Source organism: Danio rerio, chromosome 4, assembly GCF_052040795.2.
Source record: "Danio rerio strain M-AB ecotype USA chromosome 4, GRCz13ab, whole genome shotgun sequence".
Classification (NCBI taxonomy): domain Eukaryota; kingdom Metazoa; phylum Chordata; class Actinopteri; order Cypriniformes; family Danionidae; genus Danio; species Danio rerio.
Genome location: NC_141024.2, coordinates 72,192,501 through 72,215,000, shown reverse-complemented (window position 1 = coordinate 72,215,000; position 22,500 = coordinate 72,192,501). Strand labels below are relative to the sequence as shown.

Here is a 22,500-nt window from a genome sequence, read left to right as displayed (position 1 = left end):
TCAGATTCAGACAGTTATAAAACGTTATCCGTGTGATATTTTGAGCTGAAACTTCACAAACGCACTCTAGGGACATCAGAGACTTGTTCTACATCTTGTTAAAATACGCATAATAGGTCCCCTTTAAAACTTATTTACGAATAAAATGATTGATTATATAACCATCCAGACACTTTAAACTGATTCGCAAACTTCTTTGAAGAACCGAATTAGTCAGAGATTCAAACCCAAACGATTTTCACTGCTGTCGAGCAGAAGAGTATGCAATATCATTTCTTGAAGTTAGATGGCGCTACACAACTTTAAAGCTTCTGACACCCGCTTGTAACACAGAAGAAGAGGAAAAGAGGAAGTTGACATGCTTGTTGTTAAAGTTACTGGCGATTCAAACAAGTATGGATGGTTCAAGTAGCAGTTCCAGCGATGAAGAAATGATTATTGTTCACCAGTCCAATAAGCAGCTCCACGTTCATATCGCCTCTGTGCATCTCCTTCAATGTGCGTTCACATTGACAGTTTTGCGTTTGAGCGCCTCCAAGTGCTGTTTACGGTAACATCAGCAGCTCTGTGCACCTGAACAAAAGTGCCAATCTGATTGGAGGAGAAGGTTTGGAGCATGAGGCGTTTTTCAAAAATGGCGTTTTGCGCGTTGGTGTGCACAATCACATGGATGCCCTTTATTTGGTCACGAGGTGTTAAATGTCGACGAAAAACATGAGCAAAAAGCGTCCCGGTGTGCACGGCCCTTAAGATTGATTAAGCAAGGTAAGAAGAACGGACCCCAGAGCATCAGTGTATTAAAGGGAAAAACACCTACGTTTACACAGGTCCAGAAACAGCTCCTCGATGCCTTTGTTTAATTTGGCGGATGTGTGATAGTGTTTCGCTCCAACTGACTCTGCATATCTGGAAATAGACAATAAATAAAAAAACATTAATATTATATACAGTTGAAGTCAGAATTATTCGCCCCCTGTTTATTTACGTCCCCGATTTCTGTTTAACGGAGAGCAGATTTCATCAACACATTTCTAATCATAATAGTTTTACTAACTCATCTCTAATAACTGAGTTATTTTATCTTTGCCATGACGACAATAAATAATATTAGACTAGATATTCTTCAAGACACTTCTACACAGCTTAAAGTGACATTTAAAGGCTGAACTAGGCAGGTTAGGGTAATTAGGCAAGTTATTGTATAACGATGGTTTGTTCTGTAGACTATCAGAAACAAATATAGCTTAAAGGGGCTAATACTTTTCACCTTAAAATGGTGTTTAAAAAATTAAAAACTGCTTTTATTCTTGCCGAAATAAAACAAATAAGACTTTCTCCAGAAGGAAAAATATTATCAGACATACTGTGAAAATTTCCTGAATCTGAAATTTAAAGGGGGCGAATAATTCTGACTTCAACTGTATACAAAATACACTGTAAAAAACAACTTGGTCGATTGTTTCCAGTATTTTATAGACCTCAAAAATGCTCTGTGACAACCGAGCGCATCAAACACCGGATTATGGTCATTGTATTGGCACACCTTTCGTACAAATCCTTATGTACCACCTTATGAAGCGTCAACACCAACAACCAGTATTTGCAAAAACGCGAGTAAGACGGAATCTTCTTTTAAAAAATGTTTACTGAAGAAATGCAAACAAAAATACAAAGTCACAAAAGACTCGGTCAGCTCGGTCAAAAAACTGTGTCGCTTTCAACATCCATAACTGCAATCTGACTTAAACGTATGAACTAATGACCTCATGACTAGTGATGGGTCGTTCATGAACGATTCGTTCTTTTTGAACGAATTTTCAATATGACTCGGGAACTACGAGTTCTCTCAGGGAGTGATTCGTTCATCCGCGCGTGCGCACATTTGTGCAGGTAGTATCGTTAATTTCAAGTCTTCATCACATTGGCAGAAGCCAATCATACGCGTTTAGAGCCGGAAAAAGAATTGATCCGCTCACCTCTCGAGTCCTCTATCGGGTCTGAGTCACTCGTTCATCACGGGCCAATCATACGCGTTTAGAGCCGGAAAAAGAATTGAACCATTCATCTCTCGAGTCCTCGGGTTTGAGTCATTCTCTCACGTGATGAACGAACGATCATGACTCCTATCGGCTTAGACTGTGCATTGATTAAGATTATATGTGACTGTCAGTGTAACGTGAATGAACCCCTGACATTTGAAGACATGAAGAGGTGAGCTGAGCAAACAGACAACAATACCTTCATAGATAAAAGTAAACATTGAATTATTATTTTCTCCTTCTTATATTCTATTTATGACTTATTTGTCGTGCAATCAACCTTTTGGGCTAGTTGTAGATGTGTTTGTAAGCAATTCGTAACATTAATAATATTTTGGCAAATTGAACCAAATGAACGAAATGACTCGAAAAAAGATTCGGTCATCTTGATGAACGAGACTCAAAGATCCGAGTCAGTAAAATGATCCGAACTTCCCATCACTCTTCATGTTGTATTGCTGTCAGAAGCCAAAATACCAAAGTAACTGATTTTAAATGATATTAATTATTAAATGATGCATTTTAGATACTACAAATCACAATGAATTCTTATTATATTTAAATATCAATTTTTATCATGCTTTAACCTTAACTAAATTATCACAAATGAATTAGGCATAACTGGCTCTTACAGTCATAATCCATACGCGTAAGACTTTCCCATGCCATTTGAAGCAATTTGTCGGAATTGTCGGAATCATCGTGTGGTTTTAGCTTCGAAATATTCACTAGAGTTATTATTATAATTAGTATTAAGTTGATCACTTAAAATGCCATTGCAATTGAGAGAGATGCAGCAGAATTATCAGACTCATTCGTATTGAACTCTGACTGCAGTTCACTGTTCAGCCACTAGCTGTCTCTGGTTATGTACTGCACCTTTAAAGGGTCACGAAACACCAAAACACATTTTTTGAGCTGTTGACAGTCGTATATGTGTCCCACACTGCTAAAAACACTATTAGGACACCTATATTTCACTAAAAAGTGTAAATTGGTTGTTTTTGCGTTATTTCAAGTAAATTCGTACTTCCGGTTTGAAACGAATTTTTGAAGCTGCGTCACGGTCATGACATAATAGCGTGTATTCCAGCGTGCAGACTGGGCGTCTGTGCCAGAGTGTGTCTTATTACGTCTTACAGTGTGATGCATTAATGCATGAGTAAGGCTTGGTTCAAACCAATCAGCGCGCTCTACTGTGCAACTTCATTAATATTCATTACTGTCACAGTGTTTAGACGACAGAGACGCCACGTTGTGTTGGCAAAACAAGCGTGAAGTGTTGCTTTTATAGTTTGCTGCAGTGAAGTTTTGTTTTCATTTTCTCTCTGTGAGAGCTCAGCTGGATCACGTGTGGATTAACCGTGTACGCGACGCTCGACAACAATAACTTACGTGTATAAGGAGGATTATTGTTTACCTGAGAGCTGTTCTCATCTGCAAACGCTGAGATCCGGATTCGCTTGTAGTCTCCTCTTAATAAAGACGCGGCTCTAGTTGCTGGTGATTGTCCTGTCTCTACAGATTTGGTAAGTGAGTGACCAGTGCTCTTTGTTTATTCAGTTTGTTCGTATCGAACTAAGTTAACTATTGCACAGAGTGTAAACATGTTAGCACCACAACCAAACTATAACCTCGTGTAGGATTTTCACCGCATTTAGTGACCGGAATAACACACACGGCTTTCTGACGCTACCTGCCGAGTGCATCTAAGTTTCCGGGAAATGCAGAGTTTTTTTTCTCTCATTCGCCGTGCGGTATCAAACATTGCATGAAAAATACACGCTTAGAGCAGCTCCTCCAATCAAATATCTCGTTTGTCGCGAGGGACGTGAATGAATTCCCTGAATGAAAGAGCCAAACTGCAGTTAAAGTCCACCATTTAATCATTTGGCAAATAATTCGACTACAGATGTCCATGTAGGTTAAACACCATCACTTTCTACTGTGTGTGTGTACTTTGACTCTGAAACTCAGCGCGTGCCCAAATAGACACTCCCACACCCTCCCACTTTAGTTCCTCCGACACTCCCCCCTAAACAGAGCTGGACACGCCCACTTTTCTGACTTTTTCCAAAGTAGAGGTGTGAAAACACCCTGCTGAAACAAGGGGGTTTCATGGCCCTTTAAATGCGCTTCCACCTATCAGCAGCCTCATTTGGTTAATTATTGATTCCTCTTGCTCGTAAAAGGCTTTATTGGTCAGAGTGACCTTAGATCACATTCATCAAAATAAAAGTGCCTATATGCCTAATCGTTTTGCCGTCGTCTGTACTGTATTATGAATGTAAAAAGCACTACCGTAGGTATTCATAATCTAATGACAGCGATAATAGGACAGCTTTGCTGAATCATCTCTGTGTTTTCTGATTGGCTGATCTGCGCTGGTGTTTTCCCTCTCTCTCTCTCTCTGTAGTGCAGATGATGAGTGTGTTTACACAGGCTGCTTCCCTACTGACATCTATTTCACTGGTTTTATGTCATGCTTGAAGTGTTCAGAGTCTAAAAAGTGTGACCTCCCAGGTTAAATACTGTTAGGTACAGGCTCCGGTATACTTCAATCAAAGTTTGTTTTTTTTTGTTCTTCATTTGAGGCGAGAAAGGAGTTGGAAAAGGCTGAGGGAGGGTATACTGTTTGTCTAAGGGTCCTTTCACATCTGTAGTTCGCTTCGTTTGGTCCGGACCAAGCGCAATACATTGTTGCATCTTCTGCCGTCTTTGGGTCGTTTTCACACCACACGGCTGGCTTTGGTCCGAACCAGTTGAAACGAACCAAAATGCAGTCACCTGACAAAATCCACATCTCTCATTGGCCAGATGTTGTTGAACATATTTCCTAAACTGCTTATCGATTGGTCAGAGTACACGTGCGGGAAAATGCCAGTGAACTCCCGCAGGTAAACGAAACCTTTTACTCTGGAGGGACGACTGCGCTGGCTGATTGTATCCCTGCTTTAGATAAACTATACATTACGAAAATGAAGCGCGGACGCGGCTGGAAAACAGTCTTTAATGCATCGCTCGTCACTTCAGGAGGAGACGTGAATTAATTTAGCTAAACTGCGACATGGTCACCTTGTAAGGCTGTGCAATTAATCGAAAATCCAATTTCGATTATGGCTTCTAACGATTATGAAAAACCATTAATCGAGATAAACGATTATTGCATCATATACCAAAAGCGCGAAAGACCGCATGCTGTACAAAACGCGCAGTACTTTTTGCGGTTGGACCTGTTTTAGTATGAATCATATTCTCACCACAAACGAACCGCTCCAGGGTTCGTTTGAAAGCGTACTGAGACTACCTCTTCAAGCAGGTTTCGGTACGCTTATTCGGTGCGCACTCGAGTACGATTGCTGCATTCTCACCTGCCCAAAAGGGGAAACGAACTCTAGTGCGATTCAACCGAACTATGATTAGTGATTATTCATATTAACCCTCATTTGCATAATAAACAAACGAGTTGAGAATCAAAAGACACGTGAAAGAGAAACCATTAAAGTGGTCGCGCGAAATGCTGCCGCCTGTTTTATCATTAATCAAACGATGAGAACATCCCTTACTGCTCCTGACTGAAGGATTTTTGTAGCTAAAGTGTTTTTCATTGGGTGAAGATGCTTAAATCACAGTTTGTTTTATATTTTTATTCTATTGTATTTATTTCTCTTTCCTTTACAGGGTGGAAAATAACTATATATATATATATATACAAACAGTTGAAGTCAGAATTAAGAATTATTATCCCTCCAGAATATAGCAACCCTTTTCCTCCACTTTCTGTTTAATGGAAAGAAGTTTTTTAAAACTTATTTCTGAACATAATAGTTTTGATATATCATGTCTAATTACTGATTTGTTTTATCTTTGCTATGATGACAGCACATAACATTTTACTAGATATTTTTCAAAATACAAACATTCAGATTAAAGTGCGATTCAAAGGCTTAATTAGAGTAATTAGAAAAGTCATTGTATAACAGTAGATTCTTCTGCAGACAATCAAAAAATATATTGCTTAATAATATTGACCTTAAATGGGTTTCAAAATATTTAAACCTGCTTTTATTCTAGCTAAAATAAAACAAATAAGCCTTTCTCCAGAAGAAAAAAATATTAGCGGAAATACTGTTAAAATTCCTTGCTCTGTTTAACGTAATTTGGAAAATAGTTATTTAAAAAAACAAAATTCTCAGGAGCGCTAATAATTTTGACTTCAACTGATAATCGTTTTGAATAATCGTGATTACAATTATGACCAAAATAATCGTGATTTAGATTTTTTCCAAAATCGAGCAGCCCTATTATCTTGCGTAAATATTACCAACGATCCATCAGGTAATGTTTTCCCCTCTCTCTCTCAGTTGGTATCCCATAATGCACAGCGCATCGGCCCACGGCAGCTGGATTAGTCCAAAAATACTTTTTGCGGTTGGACCTGTTTTAGTATGAATCATATTCTCACCACAAACGAATCGCTCCAGGGTTTGTTTGAAAGCGTACCGAGACCACTTCTTCAAGCAGGTCTCGTGTAAATGTGCCTCGTGGCTCGAGTGGACTCCCGAACACAACAACAATGGCGGCTGAAGGCAGTTTCATACAAGGCGAACAGCCACGAAATGTCACACTGCTTTCTTTTCGCAGTGGTTGTGCTCATCATTCTGAGTGTCACGCATCAGACGCGCCTTGTGTGAGTAAATGGCTTGAACATTTAGTTACTCACTTCATTTACACGTGAAGTTCACTCCTCTAAAGACGCAATGTTAGTCCAGTTTTGTTGTAAAATGGCTGACATGGGTTTGTTGAGAGGCTAGCTGTGCATTAGCTGCTATGGAACATTGAAAAAAATGGCCTGGACTCGTTCGGCACCGGGTCTGGGTCCATCAGATCATACAGAGGCACAACCGGCTTGGATGCTACAAGAGCAAGCACCTGATTGGTTGATGGCAGCTACTAGATCAAGCTCCTGATTTGATGAAGACTGCTACTAAAGCAGGGTCCTGATTGGATAACAGCCACTACTAGAACAAGCTCCTGATTGGATATCGGTCTATACTAGAGCAAGCTCCTGATTGGATGACAGTCACTAATGAATAAGCTCCTTATTGGATGATGGCCGTTACTAGGGCATGAAGACTGCTACTAAAGCAAGGTCCTAATTGGATAACAGCTGCTTCTAAAGCAAAGCTCCAGATTGGACGAAGGTCACTACTAGAGCAAGATCCTGATTGGATATCGGTCGCTACTAGAGCAAGGTCCTGATTGGATGTCAGTCGCTACTAGGACAAGCTCCTGATTGGATGACTGTTACCACTAGACAAGCTCCTGATTGGATGATGGCCGTTACTAGAGCAAGCTCCTGATTGGATATCGGTTGCTACCAGAGCAAGCTTCTGATTGGATGATGGCCGCTACAAGAGCAAGCACCTGATTGGATGATATCCGCTACTAGATCAAGCTCCTGATTAGATGAAGACTGTTACTAAAGCAAGGTCCTGATTGGAAAACAACTGCTTCTAATGCTAAGCTCCTCATTGGATATCGGCTGCTACTAGAACAAAGCTCCTGATTGGATGTCGGCCGCTACTAGAGCAAGCTCCTGATTTGATGTCGGTCGCTACTAGAGCAAGCTCCTGATTGGATGTCAGTCGCTACTAGAGCAAGCTCCTGATTGGATGTCGGTCGCTACTAGAGCAAGCTCCTGATTGGATGTCGGTCGCTACTAGAGCAAGCTCCTGATTGGATGTCGGCCGCTACTAGAGCAAGCTCCTGATTTGATGTCGGTCGCTACTAGTGCAAGCTCCTGATTGGATGTCGGTCGCTACTAGTGCAAGCTCCTGATTGGATGTCGGTCGCTACTAAAGCAAACTCCTGATTGGATGTCGGCCACTACTAGAGCAAGGTCCTGATTGGATGTCGGTCGCTACTAGAGCAAGCTCCTGATTGGATGTCGGCCGCTACTAGAGCAAGCTCCTGATTGGATGTCGGTCGCTACTAAAGCAAACTCCTGATTGGATGTCGGCCACTACTAGAGCAAGGTCCTGATTGGATGTCGGTCGCTACTAGAGCAAGCTCCTGATTGGATGTCGGCCGCTACTAGAGCAAGCTCCTGATTGGATGTCGGTCGCTACTAGAGCAAGCTCCTGATTGGATGTCGGCCGCTACTAGAGCAAGCTCCTGATTGGACGTCGGTCGCTACTAGAGCAAGCTCCTGATTGGATGTCAGTCGCTAATAAACAAGCTCCTTATTGGATGATGGCCGTTATTAGGGCAGGCTCATGATTGGACATCGGTTGATAAAAGAGCAAGCTCCTGGTTGGATGATGACCACTACAACAGCAAGCACCTGATTGGATAACAGCCGCTACTTGAGCAAGCTCCTGATTGGATGACGGCCACTAATTGAGCAAGCTCCTAATTGGATGACGGCTGCTACTAGAGCAAGCTCCTGATTGGATGACGGCCACTACTTGAGCAAGCTCCTGATTGGATGACGGCCACTACTTGAGCAAGCTCCTAATTGGATGACGACTGCTACTAGAGCAAGCTCCTGATTGGATGACAGCTGCTACTAGAGCAAGCACCTGATTGGATGACGGCCGCTACTAAAGCAAACTCCTGATTGGATGACGGCCGCTACTAAAGCAAGCTCCTGATTGGATGACGGCTGCTACTAGAGCAAGCACCTGATTGTATGACGGCCGCTACTAAAAAGCAAGCTTCTGATTGGATGACGGCCGCTACTAAAGCAAGCTCCTGATTGGATGACGGCCGCTACTACAGCAAGCTCCTGATTGGATGACGGCCGCTACTAAAGCAAGCTCCTGATTGGATGACGGCCGCTACTACAGCAAGCTCCTGATTGGATGACGGCCGCTACTACAGCAAGCTCCTGATTGGATGACGGCTGCTACTACAGCAAGCTCCTGATTGGATGACGGCCGCTACTACAGCAAGGTCCTAATTAGATTGTTTGTGTTTTTCACTCCAATCACAGCACAGGATGTTTATCGCATCACTGCATAGACTTAACATGCAAATCATCCACTGAAGCTTAATGCTTCATCTGAGTCTGGTGTGAACACATCACCAGAGTCTTTAGATTCTCTCCGCGAGTGATAGTACAGGTGTGGATGGATCAGCACCAGCTCTGCTACTCAACCCTCCAGTTTATTCATGTTGCTTACTTGGTGTTGTTGTGCTGGATGTTTTTCTCCTGTCTGACTCTGGACGGCGAGAATACGAAAGGCATCAAAAAAGGCGAAGCTCCAGAACATGACTGCTTCGACTGCATAATTGTCATTGACCAATGGCAGCTCAAAGTTATTTAGGAGCCAAAACAAAGCTCCCCCAAAAGGTTTGCCTGTTGATCTGCGTTGAACTGTTAAAGATCGTTTTGGTCGTCATTTCAGTTTTTTAATGTCGATTAAAGTATACTGGAGCCTAAAGTGACAGTGATTAGGATCACACAGAGCCAAACAAAAACAATCCAACAGAGAGCGGACATATTAAAGTAGAGCAGAACAGTGCTGTAGTGTGGGTATTCAGAGAAATATTTGTTTAAAGTTAGCATGTTTCTGCTGTGTGAAGGTATTTTTAAGCTTTAGTAGAGTGAAAAAAGTGAACAATTAACAAAACCATCAACACAATCCTACACTGAAAAAACTTACAGTGATCGAACAACACAAATGCCTGACTGATAACAACCAGACCAACTAAATCAATAATATATTAAAGGCAGGACGCATTACATGCATGACGTGTACATACCCCTCTGCTTCCTCGACTGAAACATGCCGCTCTTTTTCAAGGTCTATTTTATTGCCTAAAAAAATTATAAAGAATCACAGTAAATGTTCTCATTATTCAGCAGACAACCATAAACATCAGACCAAAATGACAGAAAGATATGAAGAGTACTACAGAGAGATTCATAAACATCTGTTCCATGTATGTAGAATCTCACTATTGTACATGTTTAAATCAATTCAGTAGATTTCCCAGCAGAATCCCCATAGTGTTTCACCACACTGACTGTTACTCACCTACTATACATAAACAGATTTCATTCCCCAACATTTTCCTTAATTCTTTCACCCAGTTCTTCACCTAAAAAGAAATTAAAAGTAGGTTCATGTACAGCAAGAGCAAAGTTTGAAGACAAAAACTTTATGGTGGCTTGAGAAAGCCTGTTGCAAGTTTTAGTTTGAAACAGATTGAAAAAGTATTCACAGATAGACAAACAGATATATAGAATGACTTATCATATTAGCATGAATTAGTGTGTTATTAGCATGTTTCCAGTATGAATTACCATGTTGGTAGCATGTTTCCAGTAAGAATTAGCATGTTGATAGCTTGTTTCAAGTTTAAATTAGCATGTTTCTAGTGTGAAATAGCATACTAAACATGAAATACCATGTTTATAGCATTTTTTGCATGAAAAGCATGTTTTTAGACTGAATTACCATGTTGTTAGCATTTTCCTGTATGAATTAGCATGTTAGCATGTCGATGGCATATTTTTTTGCATGAATAGTATGTTTCTAGTATGAAGTACCATGTTGAAAGCTTGTTTCAAGTATAAATTAGCATGATTTTAGTGTGAAATAGCATGTAACCATGTTGATAGCATACTTTTTGCATGAATAGCATGTTTCTAGTAAGGATTAACATGTTGTTAGCATGTTTCCAGTATGAATTAGCATGTTTCTAGTGTGAAATAGCATGTTAGCATATTGACAGCATATTTTTCTGCATGAATAGCTTGTTTTTAGGTATGAAGTAACATGTTGTTAGCATGTTTCCAGTATGAACTAGCATGTTTCTAGCGTGAAATAGCATGTTAGCATGTCGATAGCATATTATTTGCATGAATAGCATGTTTCTAGTATAAATTAACATGTTGTTAGCATGTTTCCAGTGTGAATTAGCATGTTTCTAGTGTGAAATAGCATGTTAGCATATTGGCAGAATTTTTTGCATGAATAACATGTTTCTAGTATTCTAGTATGAAGAAGCATGTTGTTAGCATGTTTCCAGTATGAATTAGCATGTTAATGGCTTGTTTCAATTATAAATTAGCATATTTCTAGTGTGAAATACCATGTTGATAGTATATTTTTGCATGAATAACATTTTTCTGGTATGAAGTAAAATGTTGTTGGCATGTTTCCAGTGTGAAATAGCATGTTAGCATGATCATAGCATATTTTTCTGCATGTTGTTAGTATGAAGTAACATGTTGTTAGCATGTTTCCAGTATGAATTAGCATGTTTCTAGTGTGAAATAGCATGTTAGCAAATTGGCAGCATTTTTTTGCATAAATAACATGTTTCTAGTATTCTAGTAGCATTGTCTTAGCATGTTATGCTAAGTGATGTGTGTAGTATGAATTAACATGTTGTTAGCATGTTTCCAGTATGAATTAGCATGTTTCTAGTGTGAAATAGCATGTTAGCATGTCGATAGCATATTTTTGCATGAACAGCATGTTTCTAGTATAAAGTAACATGTTGTTAGCATGTTTCCAGTATGACTTAGCATGTTACTATGATTTTTGTAGTATGAATTAACATGTTGTTAGCATGTTTCCAGTATGAATTTGCATGTTTCCAGTGTGAAATAGCATGTTAGCATATTGGCAACATTTTTTGCATGAATAACATGTTTCTAGTACTCTAGTATGAAGTAGTATGTTGTTAGCATGTTTCCAGTATGAATTAGCATGTTTCTAGTGTGAAATAGCATGTTAACATGTTGATAGCATATTTTCTGCATGTTTTTAGAATGAAGTAACATGTTGTTAACATGTTTCCAGTTTGAATTAGCATGTTTTAGTGTAACATAGCATGTTAACATATTGATAATATAATTTTTCTGCATGCATAGTATGTTTTAAGTATGAAGTAACATGTTGTTAACATGTTTCCAGTATGAATTAGCATGTTTCTAGTGTGAAATAGTATGTTAACATATTAATAGTATATTTTTCTGCATGAATGGCATGTTTCTAGTTTGAAGTAACATGTTGTTAGCATGTTTCCAGTATGAATTAGCATGTTACTATGATGTTTGTAGTATGAATTAGCATTTTGTTAGCATGTTTCCAGTATGAATTAGCATGTTTCTAGTGTGAAATAGCATGTTAGCAAATAGGCAGCATTTTCTGCATGAATAACATGTTTCTAACATTCTAGTATGAACTAGCATGTTGTTAACATGTATCCAGTATGAATTAGCATGTTTCTAGTGTGAAATAGCATGTTGATAGCATATTCTTCTGCATGTTTTTAGAATGAAGTAACATGTTGTTAACATGTTTCCAGTTTGAATTAGCATGTTTTTAGTGTAACACAGTAAGTTAACATATTGATAGCATAATTTTTCTGCATGCATAGCATGTTTTAAGTATGAAGTAACATGTTGTTAGCATGTTTCCAGTATGAACTAGCATGTTTCTAGCGTGAAATAGCATGTTAGCATGTCGATAGCATATTTTTTGCATGAATAGCATGTTTCTAGTATAAAGTAACATGTTGTTAGCATGTTTCCAGTATGACTTAGCATGTTACTATGATGTTTGTAGTATGAATTAACATGTTGTTAGCATGTTTCCAGTATGAATTAGCATGTTTCCAGTATGAATTAGCATGTTTCTAGTGTGAAATAGCATGTTAGCATGTCGATAGCATATTTTTTGCATGGACAGCATGTTTCTAGTATAAAGTAACAAGTTGTTAGCATGTTTCCAGTATGAATTAGCATGTTTCTAGTGTGAAATAGCATGCTAGCATTTCGATAGCATATTTTTTGCATGAATAGCATGTTTTAGGTATGAAGTAACATGTTGTTAACATGTTTCCAGTATGAATTAGCATGTTTCTAATGTGAAATAGCATGCTAGCATTTCGATAGGATATTTTTTGCATGAACAGCATGTTTCTAGTATAAAGTAACATGTTGTTAGCTTGTTTCCAGTATGACTTAGCATTATACTATGATGTTTGTAGTATGAATTAGCATGTTGCTATCATGTTTCCAGAATGAATAATCATGTTGCAATCATGTTTCTAGTATGAATTTGCATGTTGCCATTGGTTTTAGCATGAATCAACATATTACGAACATGATCTTAACCTGTTAACATGTTGGTAACATGTTTAAATGTGTACACGCACACACATGTGGCTGATTCTTATGGAGTTGATATTGATACTGACCTTCTGAAAAGAGTCCTCATCTGTGACGTCGTACACCAATATCGCGCCATTGGAATCTCTGTAGTAGATGGGCCCAAGGGCATGAAAACGCTCCTGACCAGCCGTATCCTGTGACAGACATAAGGAAAAAAAACGCAACTCTAACATAGCAATTAACACACACCTACTTTGAGAAAATATACCCTACAATCACAGTAATCCCATTTTATCTGTGGGAATGAAACCAAACACTACTCTTCTTATGTTTATATGTATATAGCAGTATAGAATAGCACAGTATATACTACAATGCTTGTTATCAAGTCATTTAGGGCGTGGTTGTCAGTCCTTTAGGGAGGGGCTATCAGCTCTTTAGAAAAAAGCTATCAGTGATTTAGCGCAGAGCTATAAATCTGTTAGGGCGGAGCTATCAGTCCTTTAGGGCGTGGCTATTAGTCATTTAGGGTGGGGCGATCAGTCATTTAGGGAGGGGCTATCAGCAATTTAGGAAGAAGCTATCAGCGCTTTAAGGCAGAGCTATCAGTCTGTTAGGGCGGAGCTAAAAGTCCTTTAGGGCAGAGCTATGAGTGCTTTAGGGCGGGACTATCAGTCCTTTGGGGCAGGGCTATCAGCTCTTTAGGGCAGAGCTATGAGTCTTTTAGGGCGGAGCTATCAGTCATTTAGGGAGGGGCTATCAGCTGTTTAGGAAGAAGCTATCAGTCTGTTAGGGCGGGGCTATTAGTCCTTTAGGGCAGGGCTATCAGCTTTTTAGGGCAGAGCTATAAGTCCTTTAGGGTGGGACTATCAGTCCTTTAGGGCGGGGCTATCAGTCATTTAGGGTGGGGCTATCAGTCATTTAAGGAGGGGCTATCAGCAATTTAGGAAGAAGCTATCAGCGGTTTAAGGCACAGCTATCAGTCTGTTAGGGCGGAGCTAAAAGTCCTTTAGGGCAGAGCTATGAGTCCTTTAGGGTGGGACTATCAGTCCTTTGGGGCGGGGCTATCAGCCCTTTAGGGCAGGGCTATCAGCTCTTTAGGGCAGAGCTATGAGTCCTTTAGGGTGGGACTATCAGTCCTTTGGGGCGGGGCTATCAGCCCTTTAGGGCAGGGCTATCAGCTCTTTAGGGCAGAGCTATGAGTCCTTTAGGGTGGGACTATCAGTCCTTTAGGGCGGGGCTATCAGTCATTTAGGGCGGGGCTATCAGTCATTTAAGGAGGGGCTATCAGCAATTTAGGAAGAAGCTATCAGCGCTTTAAGGCAGAGCTATCAGTCTGTTAGGGCGGAGCTAAAAGGCCTTTAGGGCAGAGCTATGAGTCCTTTAGGGCGGGACTATCAGTCCTTTGGGGCGGGGCTATCAGCCCTTTAGGGCAGGGCTATCAGCTCTTTAGGGCAGAGCTATGAGTCCTTTAGGGCGGGGCTATCAGTCATTTAGGGAGGGGCTATCAGCTGTTTAGAATAAGCTATCAGTCTGTAAGGGCGGGGCTATCAGTCCTTTACGGCAGGGCTATCAGCACTTTAGGGCAGAGCTATAAGTCCTTTAAGGTGGGACTATCAGTCCTTTAGGGCGGGGCTATCAGTTATTTAAGGAGGGGCTATCAGCAATTTAGGAAGAACCTATCAGCGCTTTAAGGCAGAGCTATCAGTCTGTTAGGGCGGAGCTAAAAGTCCTTTAGGGCAGAGCTATGAGTCCTTTAGGGCGGGACTATCAGCCTTTTAGGGCAGGGCTATCAGCTCTTTAGGGCAGGGCTATGAGTCCTTTAGGGCAGGGCTATCAGTCATTTAGGGAGGGGCTATCAGCTGTTTAGGAAGAAGCTATCAGTCTGTTAGGGCGGGGCTATCAGTCCTTTACGGCAGGGCTATCAGCTCTTTAGGGCAGAGCTATAAGTCCTTTAGGGTGGGACTATCAGTCCTTTAGGGAGGGGCTATCAGCTCTAAGTGCGAGACACATCTGTTACTCACCCATATAGCCAGATTTACTCTCTTTCCTGTAATGTTGAGCTTCTTTGTGAGGAATGATGCCTGCAAACAAAAGCATAATGTGATATTAAAGCACTGATAAATAATCTGTTTACTACATCAAACATGACATTTTACTTGTACATGATGCAACGCAACTGCTAATCTGAAGATATTTAAACAGGACTTCACACAGTGAATGTAACGCCAAAGACAGCAGGTCTCTAGTAGGGCTTAAACGTCCCACAATTAGGGCTGGACAATAGTTCGATATCAATATATATCGCGATAGAATAACGGTGGAAACTTGCGCATATACATACATACATAAACACGCACATGCATATAAACTCGATCCTTGCATATACTCGATCCTCCCACAAACACCCAAATTAACACACACAAACACAAACTCGCTGCATGCTGGTATAGCACTCGAGCAAACGTACAAAATAAAAGTCACAAACAGATTTATCAGGAATCAGGTTATTTTCTGTTAAATAATGAAAATGTGTCAGGAAATATTAGTCTATAAATAGACTATATAATATATAAGAACTATTTCATGTAAACCTTTTAATTTAATTTGGTAATTACATACACAATTATACCCTTAAAGGACGTTCAGGATAACAGGCAATCATATTCTGGTTGCTTTTCATCTTAAAAGTCCTTTAAGGGTAAAAATGTTGCAAATGAATGAAGCATTGTGTACTACTATGTATTAAAGCTAGCTCTCTGTGGCTCTAAACCAAAAACAGCTCAATATTTTAATTTACAAATATCATTTGTATAGAAACACTTTGGCTTTGAGGATATTTCTTTGTTAAAAGGTAAACAAACTTAAAATAAAAAAGAAGAGCTTACAGAATAAGAACTGCTTGTATTTGTTTGAGAATTGTTTTAGTGTTTGTAATGTCTGGGTGTTTTATCAGGGCTGATACCGGACAATTATGCGATGTTGTAACAAAATTTTGTTCGATATACCATTTCCCTTGAAAAATGCAAATTTTCACTAGCTTTGTTTTTAAATCATGTAAATATTTATTAATATTAAAATAAACTGGTAAAAACGTAATGTAATTCCGACCAAAATGTTTTTTAAAACTGTGTGATATTTAGTCATAAAATTAAAATGAATGAGCGAAAACCTACGCAGATATTCTGAATCTGATTGGCTGTTTTCATTTTCCTCGTATTAAGCCCCTTCTGATTGGTCAAATCAGAAATAACAAACGTTTATCTAAACATCTGCGATACATTTAATCGCACATACTACTATCGCGATAACGACAATTTGGCGATATATTGTGCAGCACTAGTTTCAATTAGGAATGCATTACACCGATTTCACCATTAACCGCGCGTTAATTTGTCGCGGTTGAGGCTTCTCAACACCGTGTTTCTGCATGGAACAAAACTGCTGCAACTTAAAGTGAAGCCAACTGAGTGCTAGTTTGAAGTTCTGAGCTTGTACGCCATGCACACTGGATTAACCATGGCTGAGACTATTAACTAAGGGCCAGTCGCATATCGCATCATTTGCACGCGCGAGTTCGTTATTTCCAATAGAGGGACGTGGCTTGCATATATGGAGCAGGGGACTCGTGCTTTCCAGACGCAGCTACTAGCTGAAAGAATGCCATGAGCGCCCTTCACTGAGAAAAATAATACAAAATGAAAAATATCAAACAATTTTGTTATATAGTTGATCAAAAGTGCCTTTTAGACAGAGGTTCAGCAGTCTTTGAATACATTTCTTCACTGTAAAAGGGAAATACTTCGCAATTATGTAACTTAGATTTACTTTAGATAAATAATACTTATTTATTTATTCATTTATTTATTTAAATTTGATTTATTTTAAATATTTTGCATGTTTTAAATGTATAAATTTATTTTAAATTCATTTATTAAAATTAGATTTATTTATATACTTTCATCTATTTTTTATTAATTTCTTTATTTTAATTGTATTGATTTATTTATTTCTAATTTATTTACATTTTATTTATTCATTTACAATTTAGAAAAAAAATATTAATTTATTTAAATTTTATTTATTTATTTATTGTAATTTATATTTTATTTTACTTATATAAAACTTAATGAATTTTATTTATTTTTAATTTATTTATTTTTATTCGTTTAAAATGTATTAATTAATTTTATTTATTTGTATTATTATAAATGTATTAATTTATTTATTACAATTAAATTAATGTATTTACATTTAATTTTTTTATTTATTGGCATTTATTTTCAGTGTAAAATGATTACTTATGTTTAAATGCCAAAGCTTTTTTCACTTATTTTTAAGTCCAAAGAGAATTGGACTATTGTTTGTTTTTTTTATTATTGTTTTGTGATGTATTATTTGGTTACTGAGCAGCAATAAATAACACTAATATACAAGTGTTTTGAAATGAATGAATGCATAATAATTGTGATTTTTCCAACCAAACCAAAATCTATAATCGTTTCATCCCTAGTTTCAGTATTACATTCAGAGCTCATGTTCATGCTAAATATATGTGATATAAGATGTCAGTGCTGCCATACATACATTACAATCATAAACAAAAGCATGTAAACTCTGAGGCCCCGTTTACACTAATGCGTTTTAGTTTGAAAACGCATAAGTTTTGCTACGGTTACGCCATCCGTCCACACTACGCCGGAGTTCTCGAGCGCCGAAAACGGAGCGTTTCGAAAACGCTGAAGAAGCCGTTTTCATTCTGAAACGCTGCTGCTCCGTCTCAGTGTGGATGATGGAAAACGGAGACATTTGAAAACGGAGGCGGGGCTGCAGACATTCGCCTCTCTGATTGGGGCTTTTCCTGAATATTAAGTAGCCTAACACGCACAGTTCAGTCCTGCATCTTCTCCGTCTAAGTTAAAACTTCGCAAGTTTGATCATGGCTGCAGTCTCTTCTTCTCAGTTTGATATGGAAAACAGACTATACCGAGGACACGGGTAAATCTTCAAAGGGAACAGTGTACTTTATAACTTCATTCACATCACCCTGGCTACGTTGTTTTACTTTCTCAACAATAAAATGTAAACATGATATAAGGAACTGCCTATTTTCATTTTAATATTAACAACTAAACAGACAGCAAAAATGTTGAGGCGCCGTGCTGCAAATATGAGCGTCATCTTCACTGTGTGGATATTTATAACAAAACGGAGCCGATAACAACTGCCTCCTTTTAATTTCAGTGAAAATACGAAACACAGCCTCTCTTTTGCTGAGTATCAGTTTTAAGAATCGATAATGGCCATTTTAAAAGTATAACATACAATAAGTTTATACATTATAGGAAATAAAGGCAAGCGATCAGTCAATATACAGAATGTACGTGCTTACATTAATCATTAACTTATCTTTGCGCTTAGCCAAAACACGTTACCTGAGAACAAGTAATAGATTCCAATGTCCAATGAATATGTCGTTAAATAAAGACAACAAGATGAAAGAAATATTCCGTTTAATAAATATAGTGAGGTTAGATCCAGCGGGAGATGCTTGATGAGAAGTCCGACTAGCACAGCTCTCATCTGGGTAGATTGGCTACAGCGCTTGCCTGAGAGTGTGTGTGTGGTCACGTGATGTGCGTTTTCAGCGTTTTGGTGTGGACGGAGAGCAGTTCAGAAACGCTGGTTGAAACGCGAGTGTGGACGCGGATCGTTTTCATTCTACAATGCCGTTTTAAAACTAAAACGCACTAGTGTAAACGGGGCCTAAAACGCACTAGTGTAAACGGGGCCTGAGTCTGGTTAAAATGTAACAGCGCAGATTTGTGATTTTTGCTTCAGAGGGATTCTCTCTGGAATACTGCCAGGGATTCTGCTATTCAGTGTGTGTTGGGAAGATCATTCCACCATCAAGGAGGAGTGAATGAAAACAGTTTGGAGAGTGGTTTAGCGGCTCTCTGTGATAATACCACAAAGAGCCAGTCATTTACCCCCCTCGGGCATCTGGATGAAGGCTCACAGGAGCGAGTCAAAGGAAGAGGCTGTGAATCCCATGATCACCGTGTCAATGTTTGAGCTTTACGCAAACCGTAACTGGTAACCAGTGCAGAGAAAACAAACAAACAAACAAACAAAGATCTTCACATCCAGCCTGGAGAAAACTGCAACAGAAAACCAGATGTTCTCCAGCATGACCCAATAGTAGCCAGACCTTCTGAGAGAAACTCTGGACTTCACTGCAGATTTCATTAGACAAGGACCAGTGAAAAGACAACCAATCAGTTATTTGTGTCAGTCTAATGTTTACAGTGTGTGACACAGAAATTGCTGCAGACATTTACTTCAGTAAAAGAAAACTCTCTAAGCAAAATGTCAAATTCCCTGATTTTCACTGACTATAACCTGAATTTCCATGACATCTAATGAACGAATGAAAGATTTTAGCACGACTTTGATAGCCACTATTAAAACAATAATTGATCATTTACCTACGATTTTGAAATACATATATATATATATATATATATATATATATATATATATATATATATAAATATAAATATATACATATATAAATATAAATGTAAATATATACATGTATGTATATATATATATATATAAATTTAAATATATATGTATATATATATATATATATATATATATATATATATATATATATACACACATACACATTTACATATAACGTTCAATAATCCTTTTAAGTCACGGCGTACAGCGAAAAGCAGCTCATACAGTCACATCTGTTATACGTTTTATGGAGGAGTATAAATGTTGCAGTTATTATGACACCACACACACCAGTCCAGAAGAAACGTTTATGATAGATGAAATGATTGTGACAGATTATTGCAGTTGTTGAGAACTGATTACACATATAACAGATTCTCAATGTTACACATAAGCCAAGCTTCCCTGTATGTTTTATGGAGCGCTACTACACAGTAACGTGGATGAACGTTTATGTTTTACTGATGGACAATGTGGATGATTGTCCACTCTAAAAAGAAGGAACATAACTATTTTTTTTTTAAATGTCTGATGGTAAATCAGACTAAACGTTTACTGTTTTAGGTCCGTTAGGATTCCCTAAATGATTTACATTTGCTAAATGCCAGAACAAATGAGAGATTTTACATTTTTACAGAGAATTTACAGAGTTTACATACATTTGCTTGGTATTTTTTTTAGCTTTGCTTTAAAACTGTATGACTTTGGTCAAATGTTTTGAGTATCCTTCCACAAGCTTCTCACAATAGTTTGCAGTAATTTCGGCCCATTCCTCATCACAGAATTGGGTCAGTCTTGCTCGCACAAGCTTTTTCAACTCTGCCCACAAATTTTCTATAGGATTGAGATCAGGGCTTTGTGATGGCCACTCCAAAACATTCACTCTGCTGTCCTTAAAGCACATTTGAGCTAATTTGGCAGCATGCTTAGGCTCGTGGTCTGTTTGGAAGACCCATTTGTGGCCAAGTTGTATTTTCCTGGCTGATGTCTTGAGATGTTGCTTCAGTATTTCTCCATAATGTTCTTTCTTCATGATGCCATCTATGCTGTGAAGTGGACCAGTCCATCCTGCAGCGAAACAGCCCCACAACATGATGCTGCCGCCCCCATACTTCACAGTCGGGATGGTGTTCCTAGGCTTGTCAGCTTTCCCCTTTGTCCTCCACTGGTCATTATGGCCAAACAGTTCAATCTTAGAGTCCCACAGGACATGTCTCCAAACATTAGTCTTTTTCCCATCATTTAGCTAACTGTAATCTGGCTTTGTTGTTGATTTCCCCATGATGTCACACAGGGAAGCAGTGTGTTTGAGGTTTTCCTTAAATGCTATTCTACAGTTGTGCCTCCAGTTAACTCAAATGTAGCCAATCAGAAACGTCCAAAACCCTGACATCATCATCTGAGTTTTCAGGCGGAATAATCTTATTGTATGTAAACTTGACTTTCAAGAAAAGTAATAACAATTTCTCAAAAAAATTCTCTCATTATTCTGCTATTAAGCAGAACAGAAACACATTTAATAATCCTGACTTACCCAAAAGAGAAAAAGTGTAGTCACATTAACACCTGACTGTTTTTAAAAATGGTTATGTGCCTTTTTATACAGCGCATGTAAACTTCTGCTTTCAACTGTACAATACACTATAGCCATATTGGCTCCCTAATATACCTGCCTGACTATTAATCTAAGGCAGGGGTCACCAATCTCGGTCCAGGAGGGCCGGTGTCCCTGCAGGGTTTAGCTCCAACTTGCCTCAACACACCTGCCTGGGTGTTTCAAGTAAACCTAGTAAGACCTTGATTAGCTTGTTCAGGTGTGTTTGATTAGGGTTGGAGCGAAATAGAGATGCGCGGATGGGCTATTATTTCATCCGCAACCGCATGACAAAATTCATCATCCGTCCGCCATCCATCCGCAGTAACATTTTTGACCAATTTTTAAAACCGCACCCGCCCGCCATCTGCTGATTGGGCTCTTTATTTGAATGGCTTATTCCTTTTTATTATTAAATGAATGTTTCTTTATTGCTCATTATAGAATAGAGAACGACTTTAATGTAGACATGCAGTTAATCCAAACGTGCAAGTCATTAATTGACGACGCTTTGAAGTGATGCTAAAGATACGAGGACGTGTCTTTTCACTTGATTCGATTCCTCGGTCCTTCTTTTCCTTGCGTCCTTCCCTCGTACCGTTATCCCGGTGGGGTGGAAACACGGGAAAGAAAGCAAGGAAAGGAAACGAGGATGTACAAATAAGAAATGAGAAGCACCCGAGCTCTCAGAATATCAGCAGTGAACTCCGTCTCCAATCGGCGCACAGGGACAAAAGTAAATAAATAGCCTAAATTAAACGCACTGTACTATACAACTTTTTTTTTATTGTAGCCTAATAGAAAACGCATTGACACATCATTTGCTATTTAGCCTACTACTAAATGCATATTTCACTTAATTTTTTAATAAATAGATAGAATAATAAGTCATTTACATTATAGCCAAATAATGTTTACATTTGTAGTTGTCCATAGCAACCCCAAAAACGTACCTGATTGCCTTGCACATCTAATTAATGGGCACAGTTTTTCGACTATTTTTTTATTTATTATTTTTTATTTTTTGCTGTGGATGTTATTGAGCTTGTAGAAATCGGAAAGAACACCAGTTCTGCGACAAGATGAACCTTTATTGATATCTCTATCAGACAATACCTATTTTATATGCCAAAAGAAACAACAGGCAGTAAAAAAATATTAACATAAATATCTTAATGTAGGCATAGGCTATAGTCGCATGC

At 38.7% G+C, this 22,500-nt stretch overlaps 1 protein-coding gene and 1 long non-coding RNA gene across 2 annotated transcripts in view; one reads left to right on the top strand and one right to left on the bottom strand.

Annotated features, from left to right (window-relative positions):
* rab21 (RAB21, member RAS oncogene family) overlaps nucleotides 1-22,500 on the bottom strand; it is a 31,501-nt gene that overhangs the window by 3,560 nt on the left and 5,441 nt on the right. Inside the window, 5 exon segments of the mRNA NM_001076665.2 lie at nucleotides 818-906; nucleotides 9,810-9,864; nucleotides 10,085-10,148; nucleotides 13,263-13,370; nucleotides 15,201-15,260. Coding sequence (NP_001070133.1) covers nucleotides 818-906; nucleotides 9,810-9,864; nucleotides 10,085-10,148; nucleotides 13,263-13,370; nucleotides 15,201-15,260 — 376 coding nt within the window.
* LOC148682552 (uncharacterized) lies at nucleotides 10,367-15,182 on the top strand. The gene is made up of 4 exons (XR_015942950.1): nucleotides 10,367-12,004; nucleotides 12,939-13,630; nucleotides 13,698-13,828; nucleotides 13,918-15,182. It is a non-coding gene; the product is annotated as an uncharacterized LOC148682552 (long non-coding RNA).